The sequence below is a fragment of the Ptychodera flava genome, chromosome 1, assembly GCF_041260155.1.
Source record: "Ptychodera flava strain L36383 chromosome 1, AS_Pfla_20210202, whole genome shotgun sequence".
Classification (NCBI taxonomy): domain Eukaryota; kingdom Metazoa; phylum Hemichordata; class Enteropneusta; family Ptychoderidae; genus Ptychodera; species Ptychodera flava.
Genome location: NC_091928.1, coordinates 1,206,283 through 1,230,738, shown reverse-complemented (window position 1 = coordinate 1,230,738; position 24,456 = coordinate 1,206,283). Strand labels below are relative to the sequence as shown.

At 36.8% G+C, this 24,456-nt stretch overlaps 1 protein-coding gene across 2 annotated transcripts in view; it reads right to left on the bottom strand.

Annotated features, from left to right (window-relative positions):
- LOC139116119 (N-acetylglucosamine-1-phosphotransferase subunits alpha/beta-like) overlaps window positions 1-24,456 on the bottom strand; it is a 119,580-nt gene that overhangs the window by 65,707 nt on the left and 29,417 nt on the right. For both annotated transcript variants that reach the window (XM_070678776.1, XM_070678700.1), the window contains exons 7-17: window positions 21,460-21,537; window positions 19,080-19,157; window positions 15,895-15,945; window positions 13,499-13,630; window positions 12,801-12,971; window positions 11,917-12,040; window positions 8,363-8,413; window positions 5,189-5,244; window positions 4,813-4,927; window positions 4,150-4,355; window positions 1,666-1,844 (exon numbers count right to left, since the gene is read on the bottom strand). In XM_070678776.1, the coding sequence (XP_070534877.1) occupies window positions 1,666-1,844; window positions 4,150-4,355; window positions 4,813-4,927; window positions 5,189-5,244; window positions 8,363-8,413; window positions 11,917-12,040; window positions 12,801-12,971; window positions 13,499-13,630; window positions 15,895-15,945; window positions 19,080-19,157; window positions 21,460-21,537 (1,241 nt within the window). The remainder of the gene's footprint in view (window positions 1-1,665; window positions 1,845-4,149; window positions 4,356-4,812; window positions 4,928-5,188; window positions 5,245-8,362; window positions 8,414-11,916; window positions 12,041-12,800; window positions 12,972-13,498; window positions 13,631-15,894; window positions 15,946-19,079; window positions 19,158-21,459; window positions 21,538-24,456) is intronic.

The following is a 24,456-nucleotide window of genomic DNA, read 5'->3' as shown; positions in this document are numbered from 1 at the left end:
TGGGTAGACCATTGGCAATTCTTACTGGCTGCCATAATTGCCTTGGTCATAATGGGTAGGCCATTGGCAATTCTTACTGGCTGCCATAATTGCCTGGGTCATACTGGGTAGGCCATTGGCAATTCTTACCGGCTGCCATAGTTGCCTTGGTCATAATGGGTAGGCCATTGGTAATTCTTACTGGGTGCCATAATTGCCTGGGCTCATAATGGGTAGGCCATTGGCAATTCTTACTGGCTGCCATAATTGCCTGGGTCATACTGGGTAGGCCATTGGCAATTCCTACCGGCTGCCATAGTTGCCTTGGTCATACTGGGTAATCCATTGGTAATTCTTACTGGGTGCCATAATTGCCTTGGTCATAATGGGTAGGCCATTGGCAATTCTTACTGGCTGCCATAATTGCCTGGGCTCATAATGGGTAGGCCATTGGCAATTCTTACTGGCTGCCATAATTGCCTGGCTCATACTGGGTTGTCTATTGGCCATTCTAATTGGCTTTCATCATTGCCTTGGTCATACTGGGTAGACCATTGGCAACTCTCACTAGCTGCCACAATTTCCTTGGTCATAATGGGTAGGCCAATTCTTACTGGCTGCCATAATTGCCTTGGTCATATTGGGTAATCCATTGGCAACTCTCACTAGCTGCCATAATTGCCTGGGTCATACTGGGTAGGCCATTGGCAATTCTTACTGGCTGCCATAATTGCCTGGGTCATAATTGGTAGGCCATTGGCAATTCTTACTGGCTGCCATAATTGCCTGGGTCATACTGGGTAGTCCATTGGCAATTCTTACTGGCTGCCATAATTGCCTTGGTCATAATGGGTAGGCCATTGGCAATTCTTACTGGCTGCCATAATTGCCTGGTCATACTGGGTAGGCCATTGGCAATTCTTACGGCTGCCATAGTTGCCTTGGTCATAATGGGTAGGCCATTGGTAATTCTTACTGGGTGCCATAATTGCCTGGGCTCATAATGGGTAGGCCATTGGCAATTCTTACTGGCTGCCATAATTGCCTGGGTCATACTGGGTAGGCCATTGGCAATTCCTACCGGCTGCCATAGTTGCCTTGGTCATACTGGGTATTCCATTGGTAATTCTTACTGGGTGCCATAATTGCCTTGGTCATAATGGGTAGGCCATTGGCAATTCTTACTGGCTGCCATAATTGCCTGGGCTCATAATGGGTAGGCCATTGGCAATTCTTACTGGCTGCCATAATTGCCTGGGTCATACTGGGTATTCCATTGGCAATTCTTACTGGCTGCCATAATTGCCTGGCTCATACTGGGTAATCAGTTGGTAATTCTTACTAGCTGCCATAATTGCCTGGGTCATACTGGGTAGACCATTGGCAATTCTTACTTAAGTTACTGGCTGCCATAATTGCCTGGCTCATACTGGGTAATCAGTTGGTAATTCTTGCTGGTGCTCAGACTTAATCTGTGATACAAGTTGTTGCAAAAACTGAATTCTCAACTAAATTATGCTACAGTTAATAGCTAAGTAATAACTGCACCCTAAATTCCTTTTGAAATTTTGAAGTATTCTCATATGATTCTGCTATAGGTGTTATATAAGCCCACATGGTTCCTGGATGTTCATTTAAATGTGTTTATCAAATTTAATAATCACGAATTAATAATACAGACATTACCTCTGTTGTTCAGGTATATCATCAAATATCAATAATTCTTCTCTGTCTTCATCTGATTTTTGTTTTGTCGATGAATTGGTTTCATTTTGTTTTGTCTGTTCTCTGATTTTCAGCATCTCAGCATTGACTACCACAGCTCCTTTGGCTGGATTGGTGTTGACACTCACATTGAAAGACACCTTCAAAACACAAGACACAAGGCATGATGAAGACTAACTAACACAAGTTGTAACAATACATCAATATTTTGAACTCTCACGAGATATTTTAGTACTAATTTTGCCAAGAACAGCTGAAGTAGTAACATTTCATGACTAAAAGAATTGATATGTATTCAAAGCATAACTTTTCTTCATCTGACAGTAGACAAGTCAGGACAACACACCATCAATTCCAACACTTCAAATTTAATTGATCCAGAAAGACTGATGAGTTAAACAAAATAAGCCAGCTGGTGGGGAATAATTTTGATAATAGGTGTGGCTGGTTTGTCAATTAACCCTTTGAACGCCGAAGTCAATTTTAGCTGCCTCTATAAAATGTAACCCTAACAATTTTTTTTAGAATTTTTTCCAAAATTTTGATCAATTATAGTTAATTAAAAGTAATGTAAATTTGATCTGCAATTGTCAAAAAATCACAAAAAAATCATTAAAAATTGGTAAAATTTTGCACAAAAAATTTTTGAGGGAAAATTTACAGCACTCAAAGGGTTAAGGGAATACCTTTAAACATGGGACATATTTGAATATTTCTGAATATGTTGTAGATTATTTTTAATAATAAACAGTGTCAATGACACATGGCTCACATTCGGTTTGATGTGGCAGGCCAGAGTGAGTATACTTATAAGTTTACCCCTGGGAACATACATACTAAGTTTCAAAACAATTGGATCAGCGATTTCAGAGAAAATTTATTTTTGACCAAAAATGGGAAAAATTACACCATAAATTTAAATATCAAAATTTCACCAAAATTTTAACAAATTTAACAGAGGTATACCCTAGGATAATGCATAATAAGTTTCAAAGTAATGGAACAAGCAGTTTCAGGGAAGATTTTTTGACAAAAAACAGGTAAAATCGCCTAAAAAATACAACTGTGACAATTTCACTGCGATTTGAACAAATTTACTGAAGTTACCATAAAAAACCTGCATACCAAGTTTCAACCAAATCTGGCATGTGGTTACTGAATTTTAGCATTATGCTGGGTTTTTCTTTTTTTCTACCTCATTTGCATAATTTTGACACTGACATGTTTATTTGAACAAATTTACATCACCACTGGGTGCACCTGCACACTAAACACTAAGATGGTAGGTGCTGCGGTTTAGTTTTCGGTGTGGACAGACACACATCTGCACAGACTATCATAAGATACATACATACCGGTACATGCATACATACATACATACATACATACATACAGACGCCTTTAACCCACCATATAAGCTCTCTTTTGGTATATATACATATACCAAGTGTGAGCTAATAATAATAAAAAGCAAAAGATAATAATAATAATAATAATACTTTATTTCTAATTCAGAAGTGTGACAAAAAAAACCCTTGCAAACACAGTCACAGAAAAGAAAGTAAGACAAGGGTGAAACATAGGGACAATGTCCCTGAAGCTACTATAGACATGGATACAAAATTAAGTATTTCCTAAACAGCTAGTACCTCATAATCATATTTTGCATCTACACAACAAATATCAAATCTGTAAGTACTGCGGTTCTCAAGATATTTGAGTGGACAGACATCCTCTCAAACAGACATAAATACATACATACATACATACATACATACATACATACATACATACATACATACATACATACATACATACATACTGACGCCGGACGGACACCCATCCCAGTAGCTAAAAATATCGTCAATGGCACTTAGACATAATGACCACCCAGTATTATCGGCATTTATCAACAACCCCACTCACTGTGAATTAGACAGACCGAGGAGTCAATGTGCAATATATAGCTTAAAGACTATTTTTCACATCGAAACCTGGCTATAAATTTAAAAGCAATTGGACTAGCTATTACAGAGAAGTATGGAACATGAAAAGTTGAAAATCAGTATTGAACAAGTAGTTTTAACCTGTATTCCTATCTACAAGTTTTCTGATTGTTCTGATATTGTTGCATCTTTATAAGTATTCATATCAAAATAAAAGGACCTGATAAAATGTAAATGCGAGTAAAGGTATTGAAGCTACCTGTGAATGATTTTCACAATGGATATTCAAAATATTTTACAGAATGGGTTTTTTGGAAAATAATTGTCTTTATTTACTTTTGGAATGTTTTGGAGGAGGGGAGCTTGCGATGAATGGAAACTAATGGAAATAGAAACTAATGGAAACTAATATTTCACTTGTATGACTGACAATGAATAAAAACGAGTAGGCTTACAGAGAGTACTTCAAGGTGGCAATTTCTGGAGTATAAATTCTTACCTGAATTTCTTCACCTTGAATATTTTTGCCTTCTACATAGATAGTAACATTGGTTGAATTATGTCCACCATATACTAACATATGAATTGTCTTGAATTTATTACTGACAGTGGCAGTGCGTATGGCATTATTGTGATCATATTTGCCGGCAGTGATTGAACCTTCTCCATATATCGAAGTCAAGTTGAAGAACGCAACTTGTAGACCTGTTAAAATAAAAATTAAAAAAAAAAAAAAAAAAAAAAAAAAAAAAAAAAAATAATATATATATATATATATATATATATATATATATATATATATATATATATATATATATATATATATATATATATATATATATTTTGCACTAGAAGATCATCAGGAATCAATGAATGCCAATATGAAGCAATAACCTATAAGTCAATGCAATGTTAGTTAAAATTGAAAGTGTCAAAGGAAAGCTGATTGTCTGAGGTTGTACCACATAGCTTTCGGAAGCTTACACTTTAGACTTCACTTTCTATTCCTTGAACCCTTCTCTCTCCCTCTCCCCTCTATCTTCTCTCTCTCCCCACCCTTCTATCTTAGACACACACGCATACACAAACTGGACAATAGAATAAGATCTGCATAGAAAAGCACGTTCCTTTACAGTATATGGTACTCAACATCATATCTTACCTGATGGCAGAATTACATGGGTAGTGTCTTTTTTAATTGCTACAGAGTATAATTTATTGAAGTTTTGTGAGCCACAGTCACCAGCATCAAAACCACATTCTGCAACATTGCAAGACTGCAAAATATAAAATCAACATCACGAATATTCAAAACCAGATATTCATTAGATTTCAAAATGATCAAGTGACCTTTAAGTTTTAACATTGCACAGAGTACAATCAAAACATCAATAAATTTTTGTTCCTTTTTTATCCACTATGCTCCATTATGATGCAGGCTTTGATCTGTCGCCTACATTTTAATTGTCATGGTTACTGCAACACTTCTGCACAACTGAAATTCAAAGCACTGGATAAAAATTGCAGCTAGTACCAACCTGATCACAGTATCTATCAGCAACCCAACCATTAGCACAACCAGAATTACAATACACTGTCAAAATAAAAAGTATTGAGTTTAGTATTGAATTTTTATTTTTTTTAAATGTACAACATTACTACAGTAATTAACTTTTTTGATTTCATAATTGTTGACACTTTTTTGCAAGTGTCTACCATAGCACAGACCCATGAAACCAATCAAATCATGATAAGATTGATTATGGTCAGGGAAGTGTCTTTCAGCAAAATATTTCTTGAATAAATTGTTGGAGAAAGATTGCAAATACACAGACATACACTTGAACAGATCTGCATATGAGCAAAAACACTTATTTATAGTTTGCCAGAGCAACTGCAACTTTGACAATATTTGAGACGAGCACAGTCCCTCCACCAAAGGTCTAGAAATGCCTATTGAAGATATGAATTACCCCTACGGTGATGATAAAGCCTGACATGGATTGGTCTTGGTCATCATTCAGAAATGAACAACTTGCTTAACTTTGATAAATTGATGATTTTCTTGTTTTAAGTAGGGTAATTACAATGGTCACTGCAGCAATTCTGTCACCTTAATATTTGTTATATATAAATGCAGTATACAAAAACTTTAACACATTCAAAGTTTGAAGTTTGAAAAACCATATAAGCTGTCTTTAGTATATGTAACATATGTATACAACACCAAATGTGAGCTAAAAGGTGACTTTAAAGTGATTCAGTGAAAAAAAATTAATAAACATAGGGCCAAAGTCCCTGAAGCTACTATAGACATGGATACAAAATTAAGTATTTCCTGACTGTATGAAATTATCTCACTAAGGTCATCCTAGGGACTTGTAAACCAAATATTAAAGCTGTCTGACCAGCGGTTTTGAAAAAACAAGCAACCCAACAGTTGACAGAGCTCTGCTGTGTTATGTGGAGAATAACTTATTGTGACACATGTATTGATGAAGAAGGTGGATATCTTTGATAGTTCATTTCAGGATGACCTGACCAAAAATGGAAAAACAATTCCTTAAAAATACAGATTTCCATATTTCATTACACTTTTAACAAATCTAAGTTGGGTCATCCCTAGGGACCTGTATACCAAATAACAAAGCTGTCTGACCAGTGGTTATGAAGAAGAAGATTATTTACCAAAACCTCTTTTTTGGCGCTAATTTGCCTATTTTCAACAATATCAAAAAATTAATAAAAGCAGTTTCTCAAAATCATATATTTTATCTACACAACAAATATCAAATCCATAAGTACTGCTGTTCTCAAGATATTTGAGTGGACGGACGCCTCACAAACGGACATACATACGTACATACATACATACATACAGACTGACGACAGATGCCGGACAGATACCCATCCCAATAGCTTCTATAGACTATAGTCTATAGTTGCTAAAAAAGTGATCTGGAGATATTTGCATAGGTGACCATATCACCAACTTGAAGAAGAAGGTAATGAATAATATTTGAGATATCTCTATATGCAGCTATTGATTGCATATGGCATAGAGCATATGAAAAGCTATTGCATTCAGCCTGCTTGGACCTTCAGTCCAAAGAACTAAAAATACCGCAATTATAAGGTGTCACTCAAATTTGATCACAATTGGTACATACCAAAGATCAACAATGAGTGTTATTTCTATCTGTTCAGTGCAGGAAAATTATACGTTGATGTTATGACAATTTCTGCACAGTGCAACCAGAAAAACAACAAGAAATATTTAAACCAGAAAATTAAGAATGACAAAAGTAAATAAGGTCTGAAACTTTAGGTACTGAAGGTCAACTTTAGCAACATGCATAGCAGAGAATCTTTCTACCATGGATGTACAAAAATAGACATCCATGGTTTCAGCAGATCTGTTAATATGTCACAGTTCATAAACAATGACAGGAAATGACCAATTAGCTGTTTCAGTTACTGCTACCACTCCCAAACATAATAGGTACCCTGCATACAAATATGTTAAAGGTCAAAATCCTCTTATTCAGATGTGTGGGCTGATTCAGTTCACTGCCACCACTCCTGCACACTTGCAGTATTTCCATTTTTCTTACCTCATTTGCACATTTTTGACACTGATGTGTTCATTTGAACAAATTCACATCTCAACCCCTACATCTACCTGTACACCAAATACTGAGACGGTAGCTTTGGTGGTATGGGAGCCTTTGTGTGTGACGGACATACATCCGCACATACATACCCACAAATATACAGACATACAGACGCCACTCAGACTCATCAAATAAGCTCTTTTTGGTATTTATATATAAAACCAAATATGAGCTAAAAACCAACATAGGAATGCTTACTTTGCATTTTAGGGTTCCTTATATTATAGAAATCATATGCAAACTAAGCTCTGGCATTCACTTTCTGCCATTTAGTGTTATGTCACTGGGCTGACTATTATGTAATCACAGATTTCTAGTTCTGTATTACATTCACTGTAACAACAACAGTGTCTTGGTCTGATTGCAGAAGTACATTGATATTCCTGTATTGGCTTGTCACCACACTGAAATACCCAGTATTCGCATTGTCAACATAATATGTACCGGTACGTGTGATGTAAATTACTGTTCTCATTATCTAAATTTATGTCAGGACTCAAAGTAAACTGTCAACAATAACAATAGCTGTGTCAACATGCTAAAATATAACACCTTTCACAGAATATCAACTGTACTTGATGGATGGAACAAGTGGATGTAGAAGGTAACTGTGAAATCGCAATAATTCTGGAAACCCTTATTCTGCCTTGGCCAAGGTCAAGTTAGTAAAACTAGTCAGACATAACAAGTCCCTTATATTGCATTCTAATAAAGATTTCAACATTTAAAGGCCCTGAAAACATGATACTGTATGCATGATTTTTCTGTTTACCTTCTATAATACCATGCCAAGTAGGTGAAAATTATTGATTTTGGCTGAATACTATTTGACTGATTTGGCAGATGAGAGAAGGGATAGGCCTGATAGGATAACAGCTAAAGAGTAAAGCTAGGCTGACTAGTGTATCAACATAATGTGTCAAAGGAAGTTCAGACTTTGAATTTGACAATCTCTAGACTACTGACAAGGTAAACTGTTACACCAATGTATATTTAGGAAGAAAAAATGTACTTTCAATAGGTAATCTGTTAACTTACTTGATGATGTATCAGCTGCCCAGCCACCCCCTGCATGATCAGCAGATATACCTGTAAAGAAAATAATCACATTTGAATCTTACATAATATCATTAGACTAAGTGATGGTTTGAAAAAGACAGCACGACCATCCCATTCACTCACTGTCACAATCACCACCATTCCATTCACTCACTGTCATAATCACCACCATCCAATTCACTCACTGTCATAATCACCACCATCCCATTCACTCACTGTCACAATCACCACCATTCAATTCACTCACTGTCACAATCACCACCATTCCATTCACTCACTGTCACAATCACCACCATCCCATTCACTCACTGTCACAATCATTTTCACTCACTGTCACAATCACCACCATCCCATTCACTCACTGTCACAATCACCACCATTCAATTCACTCACTGTCACAATCACCACCATTCCATTCACTCACTGTCATAATCACCACCATCCCATTCACTCACTTTCACAATCACCACCATTCAATTCACTCACTGTCACAATCACCACCATTCCATTCACTCACTGTCATAATCACCACCATCCCATTCACTCACTGTCACAATCTTTTTCACTTACATTCACAATCACCACCTTCCCATTCACTCACTGTCACAATCACCACCATTCAATTCACTCACTGTCACAATCACCACCATTCCATTCACTCACTGTCATAATCACCACCATCCCATTCACTCACTGTCACAATCTTTTTCACTTACATTCACAATCACCACCATCCCATTCACTCACTGTCACAATCATTTTCACTTACCGTCACAATCACCACCATTCCATTCACTCACTATCACAATCACCACCATCCCATTCACTCACTGTCACAATCATTTTCACTTACAGTCACAATCACCACCATTCCATTCACTCACTGTTACAATCACCACCATCCCATTCACTCACTGTCGCAATCATTTTCACTTACCGTCACAATCACCACCATCCCATTCACTCACTGTCACAATAATTTTCACTTACCATCACAATCACCACCATCCCATTCACTCACTGTTACAATCACCACCATCCCATTCACTCACTGTCACAATCATTTTCACTTACCGTCACAATCACCACCATTCCATTCACTCACTGTCACAATCACCACCATCGCATTCACTTACTGTCACAATCTTTTTCACTTCCCGTCACAATCACCACCATCCCATTCACTCACTGTCATAATCACAACCATCCCATTCACTCACTGTCACAATCACCACCATCCCATTCACTCACTGTCACAATCATTTTCACTTACCGTCACAATCACCACCATTCCATTTACTCACTGTCACAATCACCACCATCGCATTCACTTACTGTCACAATCTTTTTCACTTACCGTCACAATCACCACCATCCCATTCACTCACTGTTACAATCACCACCATCCCATTCACTCACTGTCACAATCACCACCATCCCATTCACTCACTGTCACAATCATTTTCACTTACCGTCACAATCACCACCATTCCATTTACTCACTGTCACAATCACCACCATCGCATTCACTTACTGTCACAATCTTTTTCACTTACCGTCACAATCACCACCATCCCATTCACTCACTGTTACAATCACCACCATTCCATTCACTCACTGTCACAATCACCACCATTCCATTCACTCACTGTCACAATCATTTTCACTTACCGTCAACATCACCACCATTCCATTTACTCACTGTCACAATCACCACCATCGCATTCACTTACTGTCACAATCACCACCATTCCATTCACTCACTGTCACAATCACCACCATTGCATTCACTTACTGTCACAATCACCACCATCCCATTCACTCACTGTCACAATCACCACCATCCCATTCACTCACTGTCACAATCTTTTTCACTTACATTCAAAATCACCACCTTCCCATTCACTCACTGTCACAATCATTTTCACTTACCTTCACAATCACCACCATTCCATTCACTCACTGTCACAATCACCACCATCCCATTCACTCACTGTCACAATCATTTTCACTTACAGTCACAATCACCACCATTCCATTCACTCACTGTTACAATCACCACCATCCCATTCACTCACTGTCACAATCATTTTCCCTTACCGTCACAATCACCACCATTCCATTCACTCACTGTCACAATCACCACCATCCCATTCACTCACTGTCACAATCTTTTTCACTTACCATCACAATCACCACCATCCCATTCACTCACTGTTACAATGACCACCATCCCATTCACTCACTGTCACAATAATCTTCACTTACCGTCACAATCACCACCATTCCATTCACTCACTGTCACAATCACCACCATAGCATTCACTTACTGTCACAATCTTTTTCACTTACCGTCACAATCACCACCATCCCATTCACTCACTGTCACAATCACCACCATCCCATTCACTCACTGTCACAATCATTTTCACTTACCGTCACAATCACCACCATTCCATTCACTCACTGTCATAATCACCACCATCACATTCACTCACTGTCACAATCACCACCATCCCATTCACTCACTGTCACAATCATTTTCACTTACCGTCACAATCACCACCATCCCATTCACTCACTGTCACAATCACCACCATCGCATTCACTTACTGTCACAATCTTTTTCACTTACCGTCACAATCACCACCATCCCATTCACTCACTGTCACAATCATTTTCACTTACCGTCACAATCACCACCATCCCATTCACTTACTGTTACAATCACCACCATTCCATTCACTCACTGTCACAATCACCACCATTCCATTCACTCACTGTCACAATCATTTTCACTTACCGTCACCATCACCACCATTCCATTCACTCACTGTCACAATCACCACCATCGCATTTACTTACTGTTACAATCACCACCATTCCATTCACTCACTGTCACAATCACCACCATCGCATTCACTTACTGTCACAATCACCACCATGCCATTCACTCACTGTCACAATCACTACCATTCCATTCACTCACTGTAACAATAATTTTCACTTACCGTCACAATCACCACCATCCCATTCACTCACTGTCACAATCACCACCATTCCATTCACTCACTGTCATAATCACCACCATCCCATTCACTCACTGTTACAATCACCACCATCCCATTCACTAACTGTCACAATCTTCTTCACTTACCATCACAATCACCACCATTCCATTCACTTACCGTCACAATCACCACCATTCCATTCACTCACTGTTACAATCACCACCATCCCATTCACTCACTGTCACAATCACCACCATCCCATTCACTCACTGTAACAATAATTTTCACTTACCGTCACAATCACCACCATCCCATTCACTCACTGTAACAATCACCACCATTTCATTCACTCACTGTCACAATCACCACCATCCCATTCACTCACTGTAACAATAATTTTCACTTACCGTCACAATCACCACCATCCCATTCACTCACTGTAACAATCACCACCATTCCATTCACTCACTGTCATAATCACTACCATACCATTCACTCACTGGCACAGTAATTTTCACGTACCGTCACAATCACCTCCATCCCATTCACACTCTGATGTATTACAAGCTTTATCACAGTATCCATCTTTGATCCATGATGATGGACAACCTTCATTGCAATTAGGAACTGGCCATGTCAAATAAACCTATCAAAAGTGATGATAAGAAACATGAAATTATAACTCAATATCTTTCATTTCCAAGTCAAACAACTCAAGTTACAAAGGGAACAGCAAACAGGGATGCCAGTTATGGGCTTGTATTCACTCCAGGTTAAACCATATGTACAAGAAGATAAAACTTACTTATCATGAGTAAAGATGTTTGATGGTACATGTTATTTATTTGGTGAATGGGCAGCACACCTGCTGTGCACAGTTACCTATAAAGCAAACGGCTTGGGAAACCATGGCACTGTTAGGCTGACATGTGCTCACTGTATTAATTGACTATGTAAACAGGTAAACATAAGATGTGGCAAAGATTTGTATTACTAGGAGCATTTTCTTTATAGTGTGCCTAAGAGAATCATAAACCTGTCACATTGTGTGAGCTGCATTACACTAGTTACCCATTAAATAAAATCAGTGTACTGAGTTGATGATAAGGTTGATTAGTTCTATTAACCCTTTGAGTGCTGTAATTTTTCACACCAACATTTGTGCGTCACGTTTTACCAATCTGTATGAATTTTTCTGTAATTTTTAGATATTTTGGACCAAAAGGACTACTATAACATTTCAATGGCTGCAATATTTGACAAAAATTTTGGGAAAAATCCGAAAAAACTTTTCTAGATCTGTAAAAAAAATACAGGCTATGTCATATTCTATAAAGGCAACAAAAGTCGACTTTGGCGTTCAAAGGGTTAATATACAACACATTCTACATATTATGATCATTTACCTTTTGCCCATTGGCATGAGTATAGAAATCGTCAGGCCACACAGGTTTGCCAAACATCACATCATCATTGAGGTAGATGAATTTTTGAGACAAGCCAGGTATTTTGTGGATGTGGCTTTCTATAGCCGGTGATGCAAACGTCGGTAAATGGCTTTTGTTGGTAAAAATGTCCTGCAATTGAGAAACAATTTGTTACATGGCACCAAGAATGAGAATTAATTCATGAGTTATATTGTAAAACATGACATTGTAGCCAGAATCTACTTTAGTGAATTTAGCTAAGTCTGTCAGTTTGCTAATTCAAGGTCCAGGTAATTTTAACTTTTCCGTATATTTACTATGGTTAGGATGTCTTTTTAACTAAATTAAAGACCCTGCTGATCAAAATGAATATCCAAGAATGCTAAAAAGCATACAGCTAATTCAAAGTGTTTCACAATAATTACAGTCCAACAATTACATGTTGATAAAAGGGCCAGTCATATAGCATAATTTGACAAGGAGTCTCTTACCAGACAACAAATGAAAGGAAATTCATTCTTTTTGACAGACACGCCAAAGTAGCACGCTACAAGGGTATGGAAAATGATTGAAAATGGAAATCAGCTGAATAATCCATGACAAGAAGCAGTTGAATGAAATCCTAACATAGATCATCCAGATTACGTGCTGCTTGGTGTCGAGGTATTTTAACTTACCTCATGGGTTATGACAGTTAACCTTGGGTTATCAAGATTTAACCAAGATGGTATCTGACCATTGGTGACTATGTAAATATGTCGTACCCAAGGTGCATTCCTTTCTACAGAGCGAAGTGAATAACGCAACTCCTGAAATTTTTAAGAAAATGAAAGATTACTTGCGAAGTGTCAATTCAAAGATATTTTTATAGAATTTTGAGTCCACAGATAATCAGGGCCTGTATTCACCTCTGTCATTCCATAATATTACCACAAACTTTAACCCTTTGAGTGTCAAAGTCTATTTTTGTCCTCTACATAAAATAAACCCCAATCAATTTTTCTCAGATTTTTGCCAAAATTTTGAGAAAACACTGTAGCCAATGAAATGTGATGACCATTTGGTCCAAAATTATCAAAAAATTACAGAAAAATTCATAAAAATACCGTCAAGGACACTATGTGCTCACATTTGGTTTGAATTGGTCCATTCGAGAAATATTTAAACCAGGAAAAACAAGAATGAAAAAAGCAAATAAGGTCTCCAACTTAGGTACTGGAGGTCATCCTAGGGAACATGCATATCAACTTCTATAGCAATGAGACAAGTATATCCTAAATACATAAGCAAATGTCAACAACAAAAAATAGACAGAGGCGGCTTGATAAAAAGAAAAGGTGGGAGTGGGCAAAAAATGTACAAGGGATCTGGTAAAAAAGTAATGCTACATCATCAATCTTCTAGACCCTAGCCCCTCCTGAATATCAATTGTTCCACCCCTTGGTATTACGTAAGACCAAATGACAGGAAGTACATTTACAACCTCTGATTACAACATCTGGATTTATCCTGGATCCAAATTTCTTCATCAGTTCTTGTATGTCTTACATAGAAAAGTTGAAAAGTTGGTCCGAAATGAAAAAAATCACCTGAGCTTTGTTTTCTGGATCAAATTTTCCTACAAATTGATACCAAATATGACAAAATTATGTTCACAGCCTTCAAAATTGTCTCACAACACATCCTGGGTTGGTGTAGGTCATTTAAGGTCACAAACTAAGAAAATTACCTAAAATATACAATTTTTTGGGTTTTCCCAACACTTTGAGCAGAAAATTTATCTAATAACATCTTTCGGGACTTAATACCAAATTACAAAGCTATCAAACAAGGGACTTTATACCAAATTACAAAGCTATCAAACAAGTAATTTTGAGAACAAGTTTTCTTGACCAAAAATGACAATATTGTCTTAAAAATACAAATTTTTATATTTCAGGACAATTTCCACATATCTAACTATTGTCATCTCTGTACGTCTGTGTACCAAATATGAAAGCTGTCTGTCCAGGGGTTTTAAAAAGGAACTACTGTTTAAGATTTTTTGACCGAAAATGACAAAATTGCTCAAAAATAGTAATTTTCCCAATTTTGTCATAATTTCAACAAATTAGAAGAGCAACACCCTTGCAAAGAAACAACTACCTAGATGCACTTCATCATCATAGCTGCAACATTTACATAGTTGACAAGCACACACAAGACTTGGCATGTAACCTTATTTGTTTATGTCAGACAAAACAGTTGTCCAATAAACCTATAAAGGGAAATGAACACTGCGTATTTCTTTTAGGTTAGGACAGGTATGTTCAACTTTAATCAATCACTATTGTACCTTATGGATACAGTGTTCAAATTGTTCATATGGGTCCCATACAATCTTTAAGGGCAGTTCCGAAGATTGTATCCCTTTAACATCTTTTACAGTCCTAAAGCTCTTTTATTTGCAGTTATTTTTCTTCTGTTTGTAAAAGCCAGTTCTTTTTGGTACCCCAATGATAATGTTGAAATGCCAAGCATTCTACTTTGTCAATACAGCCTGTATTTGTGTGTAATGCTTGACATTACAATTGTCATATGAAATTCTTGCTAGATTAGAATTATATGTCAATGACAGCATGGTGTATACAATCATTGATAATGCATTGCATCTACCGGGCTAATATTTCAGCATACTAAAAGAAGTACGAGAAGAATTCTAAAACAAAAAACAATATTAATAAAGGCTACAGCTGATATCATCCCTTTGATTTCAAATCATGACATTGTTGTTACCAGCTATTTAAAAGTTTACTGAGGTTATCAACTTTTTACGATGCACATTTGAGCACCATAAGTCGGTGTGTGCCAATCAGAGACAATTTGGGACATTTCGCTGAATATGAACCAGTGACAGAGTGATGCTATAGACAACTGACACATTATGATATGTTGTGCCACACCATTATACTTAACCTTTTCACCACCATGGTTTAGCCCAAACCCATTGTTATCAATGGTGAGTGTGGACCTGTTTATAGGGAATCTGGGGTGAACAGGTTAAAAAAGCCATTCATTATTTTACTAGACTTACTTCATTATCTTCAAATCTGTTAGCAGAAATGTCTTCATTCTGATGGTCTTCCTGAATAGAAACAATGGTATCATTATCAGATAACTTGCACTGAGAGCTTCATAAGCTACACATACAGACACACACACACACATATATAAATGTACAACTGTCCATAATATATATATATATATATATATATATATATATCAGTGGCTTGGTGTCAATTCAGGCAATGTATAGTGCTCGATGCGTTTCCGCAGGGCATAGGTATTGCTAGACGTGGAACTTGTCGTGATTACTCTACAGACTGTTTCATGCGCTTGGCAATCGTCAGGAGTGATGTTGGCGGGCTCGTTGCTACCTATATATAGGGTCAGGTGTATATGCAAACGAGGCTGTTGTTCTGGCGCGTTCAAGTGTTAATGAGAAGGAATTTGCTTCTGTGTCTACATTTCGAATCTGAATAGAAACAATGGTATCATTATCAGATAACTTGCACTGAGAGCTTCATAAGCTACACATACAGACACACACACACACATATATAAATGTACAACTGTCCATAATATAGTCTATCATAGACTTTTACCCTTCAATCACCAAGAAGTTGCTAGCAGACGCAATCCACCACGCACAAAAATATACCAACATCACAGATGAAGAGTTGAACATCATTATGCACTCAAGAAAGTCCATCCTACATAACAAAGAATCAGCATGGTCCAAGAAAAGCTCTACCGGCGACATGTTCGACGTGACAATGGGTAGTTTTGACGGGGCCGAGATATGCGAACTGGTCGGAGCATACACCCTCTCATCACTCAGCCAAATACTTGGAAAAACCAACGTCGGCCTCTACCGAGACGACGGCCTCGCAGTCACAAACATCAGATCACCAAGGCAGTGCGACAAAATGAAGAAAGAAATCATTTCCATGTTCCATTCATTTGACCTACGCATCACCATACAAGTAAACATCAAGACCACAAATTTTCTCGACGTAAAACTCAACCTGCAAAATGGAACATTCCAACCTTACAGCAAAGAAAATAACCAGCTGCTTTACGTTGATAAAAGATCCAACCATCCACCACCCATCCTAAAGCAAATTCCAATCTCCGTCAACAAAAGAATATCAACCATATCGGACTGTGAAGCCACATTCAAAAAGGCCGCCCCTGAATACGAAACAGCACTCAAGAGAAGCGGCCATCAGCACAACATGAAATATAATCAACCACCGACCGGCAGCGCCCCCAAAAGATCACGAAGCAGGCAGATAATCTGGTATAACCCGCCATTCAACAAAGCAGTAAAAACGAACATCGGCAGAAGATTCCTGAACCTCATTAAATTACACTTCCCGCAAGGACATCCATTACACAAGATATTCAATAAAAACAATGTGAAAGTCAGCTACAGCTGTACAAGAAATATGGGCAGTATCATCAGAGCCCATAACAACCACCTCCTACACAACGACAACAAACCAACCAAGCCATGTAACTGCCGCAAAAAAGAAGATTGCCCATTGTCCGGAAACTGTCTCACGCCTTCAGTAGTATACAAAGCCACCGTAAATACAAGCAATGATACAAAGCACTATATCGGACTCACGGACTCAGCTTTCAAAACAAGATATACATATCACAAATATACTTTCAAACATCAAAACACAGGAACAGCACGGAACTCTCAAAATACATATGGACCCTCAAGGACAGCGACACAAATACAACGTCACATGGTCTATCATTGACAGAGCCCAGCCTTACTCAACCAAGACAAAACGCTGTAACCTCTGCATCACGGAGAAATTTCACATTATCAACTCGGACAAGTCGACACTGCTAAACAAACGTACAGAATTTCTTTCGAAATGTAGACACAGAAGCAAATTCCTTCTCATTAACACTTGAACGCGCCAGAACAACAGCCTCGTTTGCATATACACCTGACCCTATATATAGGTAGCAACGAGCCCGCCAACATCACTCCTGACGATTGCCAAGCGCATGAAACAGTCTGTAGAGTAATCACGACAAGTTCCACGTCTAGCAATATATATATATATATATATATATATATATATATATATATATATATATGAAAGTATATAGATGTCCTCGTGGAAAATTACAGTGCTCGATGCAAAGCAGAGCATTATAAATAAATAAATAATCAGATTACTTCAAGTACAAAGTAATGAAATCTATTACTTAAGTTTCATGCATCTGCAATCCTCAGATAGAAGTGATAGGATTACTAGATCGAGACTCTTACATATATGTTTGGGAGAAACTATTCTATTTGTGGTTAGTGTTAAAATTTGATAAATAATATTTGTTTTGGTGGTGACATTTTGAAACCAACTCAGAGCATTTGACTGTCAAAGTATAAAATATGATTAGTCACCACATTCTCTCCAACTCAGCTAAAATGATAAAACATAAAAATCGCGATTCACCCACAAAACCCCAACCTTGAGAAGAGTCCACAATTTTGACTTTGGATCTGTCAGCGTGCAGTATGCTCAATCAAAGGGCAAAGGTTTGAACACATATACTTCAAAATTTACAATCACAATTTTCCCTCATGCATTTTCTACTCCAATAAGAAATCATCATCATCAATGATGAAAAATATTAAAGTAACAATGAATAGAGACAAATACATCAACAATGTGCACATGTATATTTATCATTTCAGCTAGGAAATCAGCTTCACGATTACTTAGTGCCATGCAAATCTTACTTCGATTTCACAACACAACAGCTTGTAACACTCTCTGAATATGGTTAAACTGTAACATTGATCAGTCTCTATATATGATAATTGACATGGTCATCTATGAAATACATATTACATGTAAAATGTGTTCACATTTAATACAGCAATTCAAAGACTAATGATGGAGAGCATTGATTCTGCTGATTTTGTTTAAAACTTTGAAAGCAAAAGTCAATTTTTGTTGCCTTTGTAAAATGTACTCCAGTCAATTTTTTTCAGATTTTTGCCAAAATTTTGATAAAAACTGTAGTCAATTAAATTTTATGTCCTTTCGGTCCAAAATTATCAAAAAATTACAGAAAATTTCATAAACATTCATAAACATTGCAATCAAATTTTGGTGGGAAAAAATTACAGCACTCAAAGGGTTAAAACCAACAGCTAATAGGAATTGGAAGACTGTATCAACTTACATGATGAAGCAACCACACTAAATTGGCCGTGACAACTCGTATTTCTCTTTCTTCTGTATTCTGGTAAATTTCCTCTGCCTGCAAAATATGCTTACATTGTCATTTCACAAACACAGCATAAACAACATTAGCTCCCATGTTCAGTGAGTAGATGTGTTCTCACAGACGATGTAAGCCTGCGTACAGAGTGATTTATAGGACAGAATGACAATGCATTTGATAAACATAGGGCCATTGTCCCTGAAGCTACTATAGACATGGATACAAAATTAAGTATTTCCTGACTGTATGAAATTATCTCACTAAGGTCATCCTAGGGACATGTAAACCAAATATTAAAGCTGTCTGACCAGCAGTTTTGAAAAAACAAGCAGCTCAACAGTTGACAGAGCTCTGCTGTGTTATGTAGAGAATAACCTTTTGTGACACATGTATTGATGAAGAAGGTGGATATCTTTGATAGCTCATTTCAGAATGGCCTGACCAAAAATGGAAAAAATTCTGTAAAAATACAGATTTGCATATTTCATCATATTAGTCTATAATAGCAAATAAACGAGAGTTAATTACATTCTAATTAAAGTAAACAAGACTTGCTTAAATCAAGATTTACGTCATAGAAAAACAGCATATCTGTCAGGTTATAAAGAATCTTGAGCTGATTATCTTTTAATATCAGTATTTTCATCCTATTAACCAAGCACATTTTAACTTTCAAATTAACATTGTAAGTAAGTTCTGTCGAATAAGTTGAGACTGTACGTACTCAGAGAAAGCACACTGAAAAGACAAATGTTTGAAACTTAAGAAGTTCAAGGTCATCAAAAGCATTATAAGGAATCATGTTACACTTTCATTGCACTGTTTACACAGATTGCATAACTGCTATAAATAGCACATGAGGAATCTTACAGCCCAGCTGTACCATAAAAACCCTATCACTTTGACCACTCTTTTAATTGACCATTCTATTTTTTTCCTCAAAAAGTAATCTTATTTTATCCTTACCAAGTCAACCATAAATGGAAATTAGAACTTTCTCTATCTCTATTTATTTGACCACCCTATCATGACAAACTATTATGAGCAATTTCTTTAGGATAACATAAATGGTGGTTCAGAATATATCAAAGTTGGGATTCAGGAAAGTTGCCTTTACATGTTTTAATCCTCAATTCACTATGAACTGTCAAAAAAGTTGAACTTTCTGATAATTCCACACTATAATTATTTTGGCTTTGATGATTTCCTAATTAATTCAATTATTCAAAATCATATTCATTATTTTTTTCTGGGTGAATTGATAGGGTTTATACAGTACAAGAATTACATACAATGTAAGTCAAACTTTGACCAAAAATGACAAAAAAAATCCTTAAAAATACACATTTGCATATTTCATCAAAATTTGAACAAATCTAAGTTGGGTTATCCCTAGGGACCTGTATACCAAATAACAAAGCTGTCTAACCAGCGGTTATGAAGAAGAAGATTTTTTACCAAAAACACCTTTTTTGGCATTAATTTGCCTATTTTCAACAATATCAAAAAATTAAAAAAAACAGTTTCTCAAAATCATATTTTTCATCTACACAACAAATATCAAATCAGTAAGTACTGCGGTTCTCAAGATATTTGAGTGGACGGACGCCTCACAAACGGACATACATACATACATCCATACATACATACATACATACAGACTGACGACGGACGCCGGACGGATACCCATCCAAATAGCTTCTATAGACTATAGTCTATAGTAGCTAAAAAATACCTTCAAGGACACTATGCTCACATTCGGTTTGAATTGGTCCATTCAAGAAATACATAAACCAGAAAAACAAGAACGACAAAAGCAAATAAGATCTGCAACTTAGGTACTGGAGGTCAACTTCAGGAACATACATATCAACTTCCATGGCAAAGGGACAAGCAGATCTTACATATATTAGCAAATGTCAATTTAAAAAACCAGCAAGAGAAGGCATGACAAAAAGAAAAGAGAGATAAACATCCTTGTAATGGGGTGTAAAATAAATAAAGAGTCACAGAGGCTAGGTTAGGTTATAGAATCAGTTATTTTACTTACTCTGATCAGTCAGAGTATGAAGAAAAGGAGAGGAACTGACGGAGAAAAAAATGAGAAAACTCAATACGTCCGGGACGCCTGTGAAGTTTCTGAACAGTTTTCGAGATGTTTTTCTACCACATATGGCATACAAAAAGAAATGGCATTAGTACGCTGGACTTTCAGTCCAAAGGACTAAAAATAATGGATGTTCGCACTTTCTCACAAAATAAAGTCGAGAGAGTTGGAAGGGTAGATATCTGAGCAAAGCTATAATTACCTTGATAACAAACTGGTATGTGTACCTACCTGAGACATAAACTTGTGGAAAATATCCCTGTCTGGTATGGTGATAACTGCAAGGGAGTGATCTTCATAAAGATCAATCTATAATGTGATCAAAGAAGACAAGACACATGAAGATCTAAAAATGATCCTGTTTTTAAGATTACAGATGAGAAGGCACAGGTTGATGATGTGTTTCATCATTGTTTTATAATATTGGGGTTAATGTAACTTTTTGAAGATCCAAAGTTAATGATAGTAGTTTTGTATTCACCCTCCTTAACCAGATCCTTATGCAGCAGTCAATGTCAACCCCCATTCACCCCACCTCGGGGCATAATGGGGATTTTGATATTAATGTTACAAAATTTGTCAAATGCCCTACCCCTAAAACAAGTAAATCCCCACATTTCCCTCACCCCAATGGGTGGGACATTCAAAATATCTGCAATAGTCCATGAAAGTGACTAGGGGGATCAATATGGGCCGATTGCCCCACCTCCTCGGACATAGTTTCATGGCAAACACGCTTTTATCCCCCACGTTTGTCCCGTATTGCCCGAGGTGGGGTCCATCTGGGATTACATTGATTGCTATATTACACACATCTGAAATATGCCAAGATCAAGGGGCGAGGCTTGCCGAGCCCGTTAATTTGGCGTTCCTCTTGCCCGCGCCCATAAATAAACATTAATGGTCAGCGTGGAGTCTGTTATTTCAATTATATTATCAAAGAACCTGGAAAAACCGTCAAAATTTACGAAAATTTTCCGTGCGAACAACAACAGCGCCCCAGAACCTGTCAGTGAGTAGTGCTGCAAACATTTTGCAAATCCGGAGATTTTTTTGAAAAAAGCGACTTAACTTGGCCAACAAATGCTCCATTTTATTTTGTGGTTGATTATGATCTTTGTACAAATCACAATTTTCGTTTTAGCCATAAAGTTACTGTGTTTACGATATTATACATATTCACTGGCATGAAAACAAACCATTACTGTATATTTGTGGGCAGTCACATGGTTCAGCTTGACCAATTAAAACACAATGGACAGGGCATGGTAATATAATGTGTGATATTAAAACTCTGTTTGAAAAACATCTGTACAAAGTTTAATCAATATTTGGCACAGTCGTACCTGAAACAGCGCTCTAATTATGCAAATTAGCACTAATTATGCTTGCCACACCAAAATAAATATACCTGCATATGTATGCCACAGCGTAGTACCCTTGTACTAAATTTGAAAAGAATTGGCACAGGCATATCTGAGATATCTGCATTCATCAGCCCCTATGCATGGACATAGCATTATTCTTTATCTCTTAATTGGCCATCCTTGAGCCCCTGTGGATGAATCCTGGAGATCCTGTGGACGGATATCAAGTACAGGAAACAAAATGGCCCTCACACAGCTATCTTTGATCCGATCATTACAAAAATCAGTGTGCATATATATGACATAAGGATTAATACATGTACCAACTTTCAATGAAATCAACCTGGCATCGCTGACAAATTTACATGAACGGACACACAGTCGTCAAATATACATGTAGGAAACAAAATGGCCACCACATAGCTATTATTGGACCGGATCAAAACAAAAATACATGTGTCCAGATATTTTCATTCTTAGGGTGCTCTCTCTGTATTTATTCTGTGCATATTGTATTTTTAGTTTTTATTATGTTTGTTGATATTGTACTGTTTGCTTCTTTGTTTGTTTGTATTTATTTTCTCAGAGTCTGTTTTTGGCCTTTGGGCCTGTTGACCCATCAAATAAATAAATAAATAAATGAATAAATAAATAAATAAACATGTCAGCCTTGCATGAAATCAACTTTACATTGCAAAACATTGGCCTTGCATGAAATCAACCTCGTATAAAGCATCAGCATCATCTGATGTAACTAAGACGTGAGTATGTAATAGACAAGCAACCTAACGGGCATGTACATTGAAGTGTGTTTCAAAATCTTCATGTGACATGGGTCACATCCAAACTTTTTGTTTTGAGTAATATGTTTATATGGCTAATTAATTTTTGCTTTGGGTAATGGTTTTTGGCATGAATTAGCCACACAAACCATGGCTAATTTGAACAAATCCTAGCGCGAACACTGATGACAATACCCTACTGGTGTGGGTAAGAATTCTTTTTAAAATTGTGCAGTAAATACGCATTTTTGCGCCTTTTGTGGCAAAGTTAATCGAGATCCTTTGATACGATGATATTGGTGTTATATTTACAGAGACAGACCAAGAAGTTTTTTGAATGAAATAAAGGTGTTTTTCATTTGAATAATGTTGTCTTTTTGCAATATCACACATTCTGAGTATGTTTAAGTATGAGTGGAAGTATGACATTAAGGAAATAATGGGTACCTCTGATCAACATTCAACAATTAAGTTTCATGAGGGTGGGGTGGGTTGCACAAAACTTAAAGAATTACATTTTTTATCAGACATTGAAGTTTTGATGTTGCCCCTAATATTGATCTACAGTCATTCATATACCTACATTTAAAGCCTCACTAGCTGTAACTCTTGGAATTTGTTGACATCAAAAAATATCTTCCTATTCTCTCCTGGTTGTCTTTGAATTCTATCCTTTGAAGGGATATGGGCTTTTACTGCATTACGAAACCATATCTTTGTGAAACATTTGACAAGTAAATTCAAATCTAACGGTCATTTTGATTTCCTGCCATTTTCAAAAATTGGTAATATTTACTAAAGAAACAGAACATACAATGTAACAGTTGAGAGCATTCATCCCTATGCATTACAATTGACTAGTCTGTGCAGTTTGTGTGAAGATTTCAGAGCAGACATGCACTGTATCAACGATTTTTGCTTTTCCGCATGGGGCTATGATTTAACGTTTTGGCGAACATTTAATGGCAGTGTAATCTTTATCTTGTTCAAAATTGCACTTTCAGTCCCAGTGGGTAGTTAATACTAAGTGTATACCCACATCTACATTAGTACATTCTTACAAAATTATTTTGGTTTGA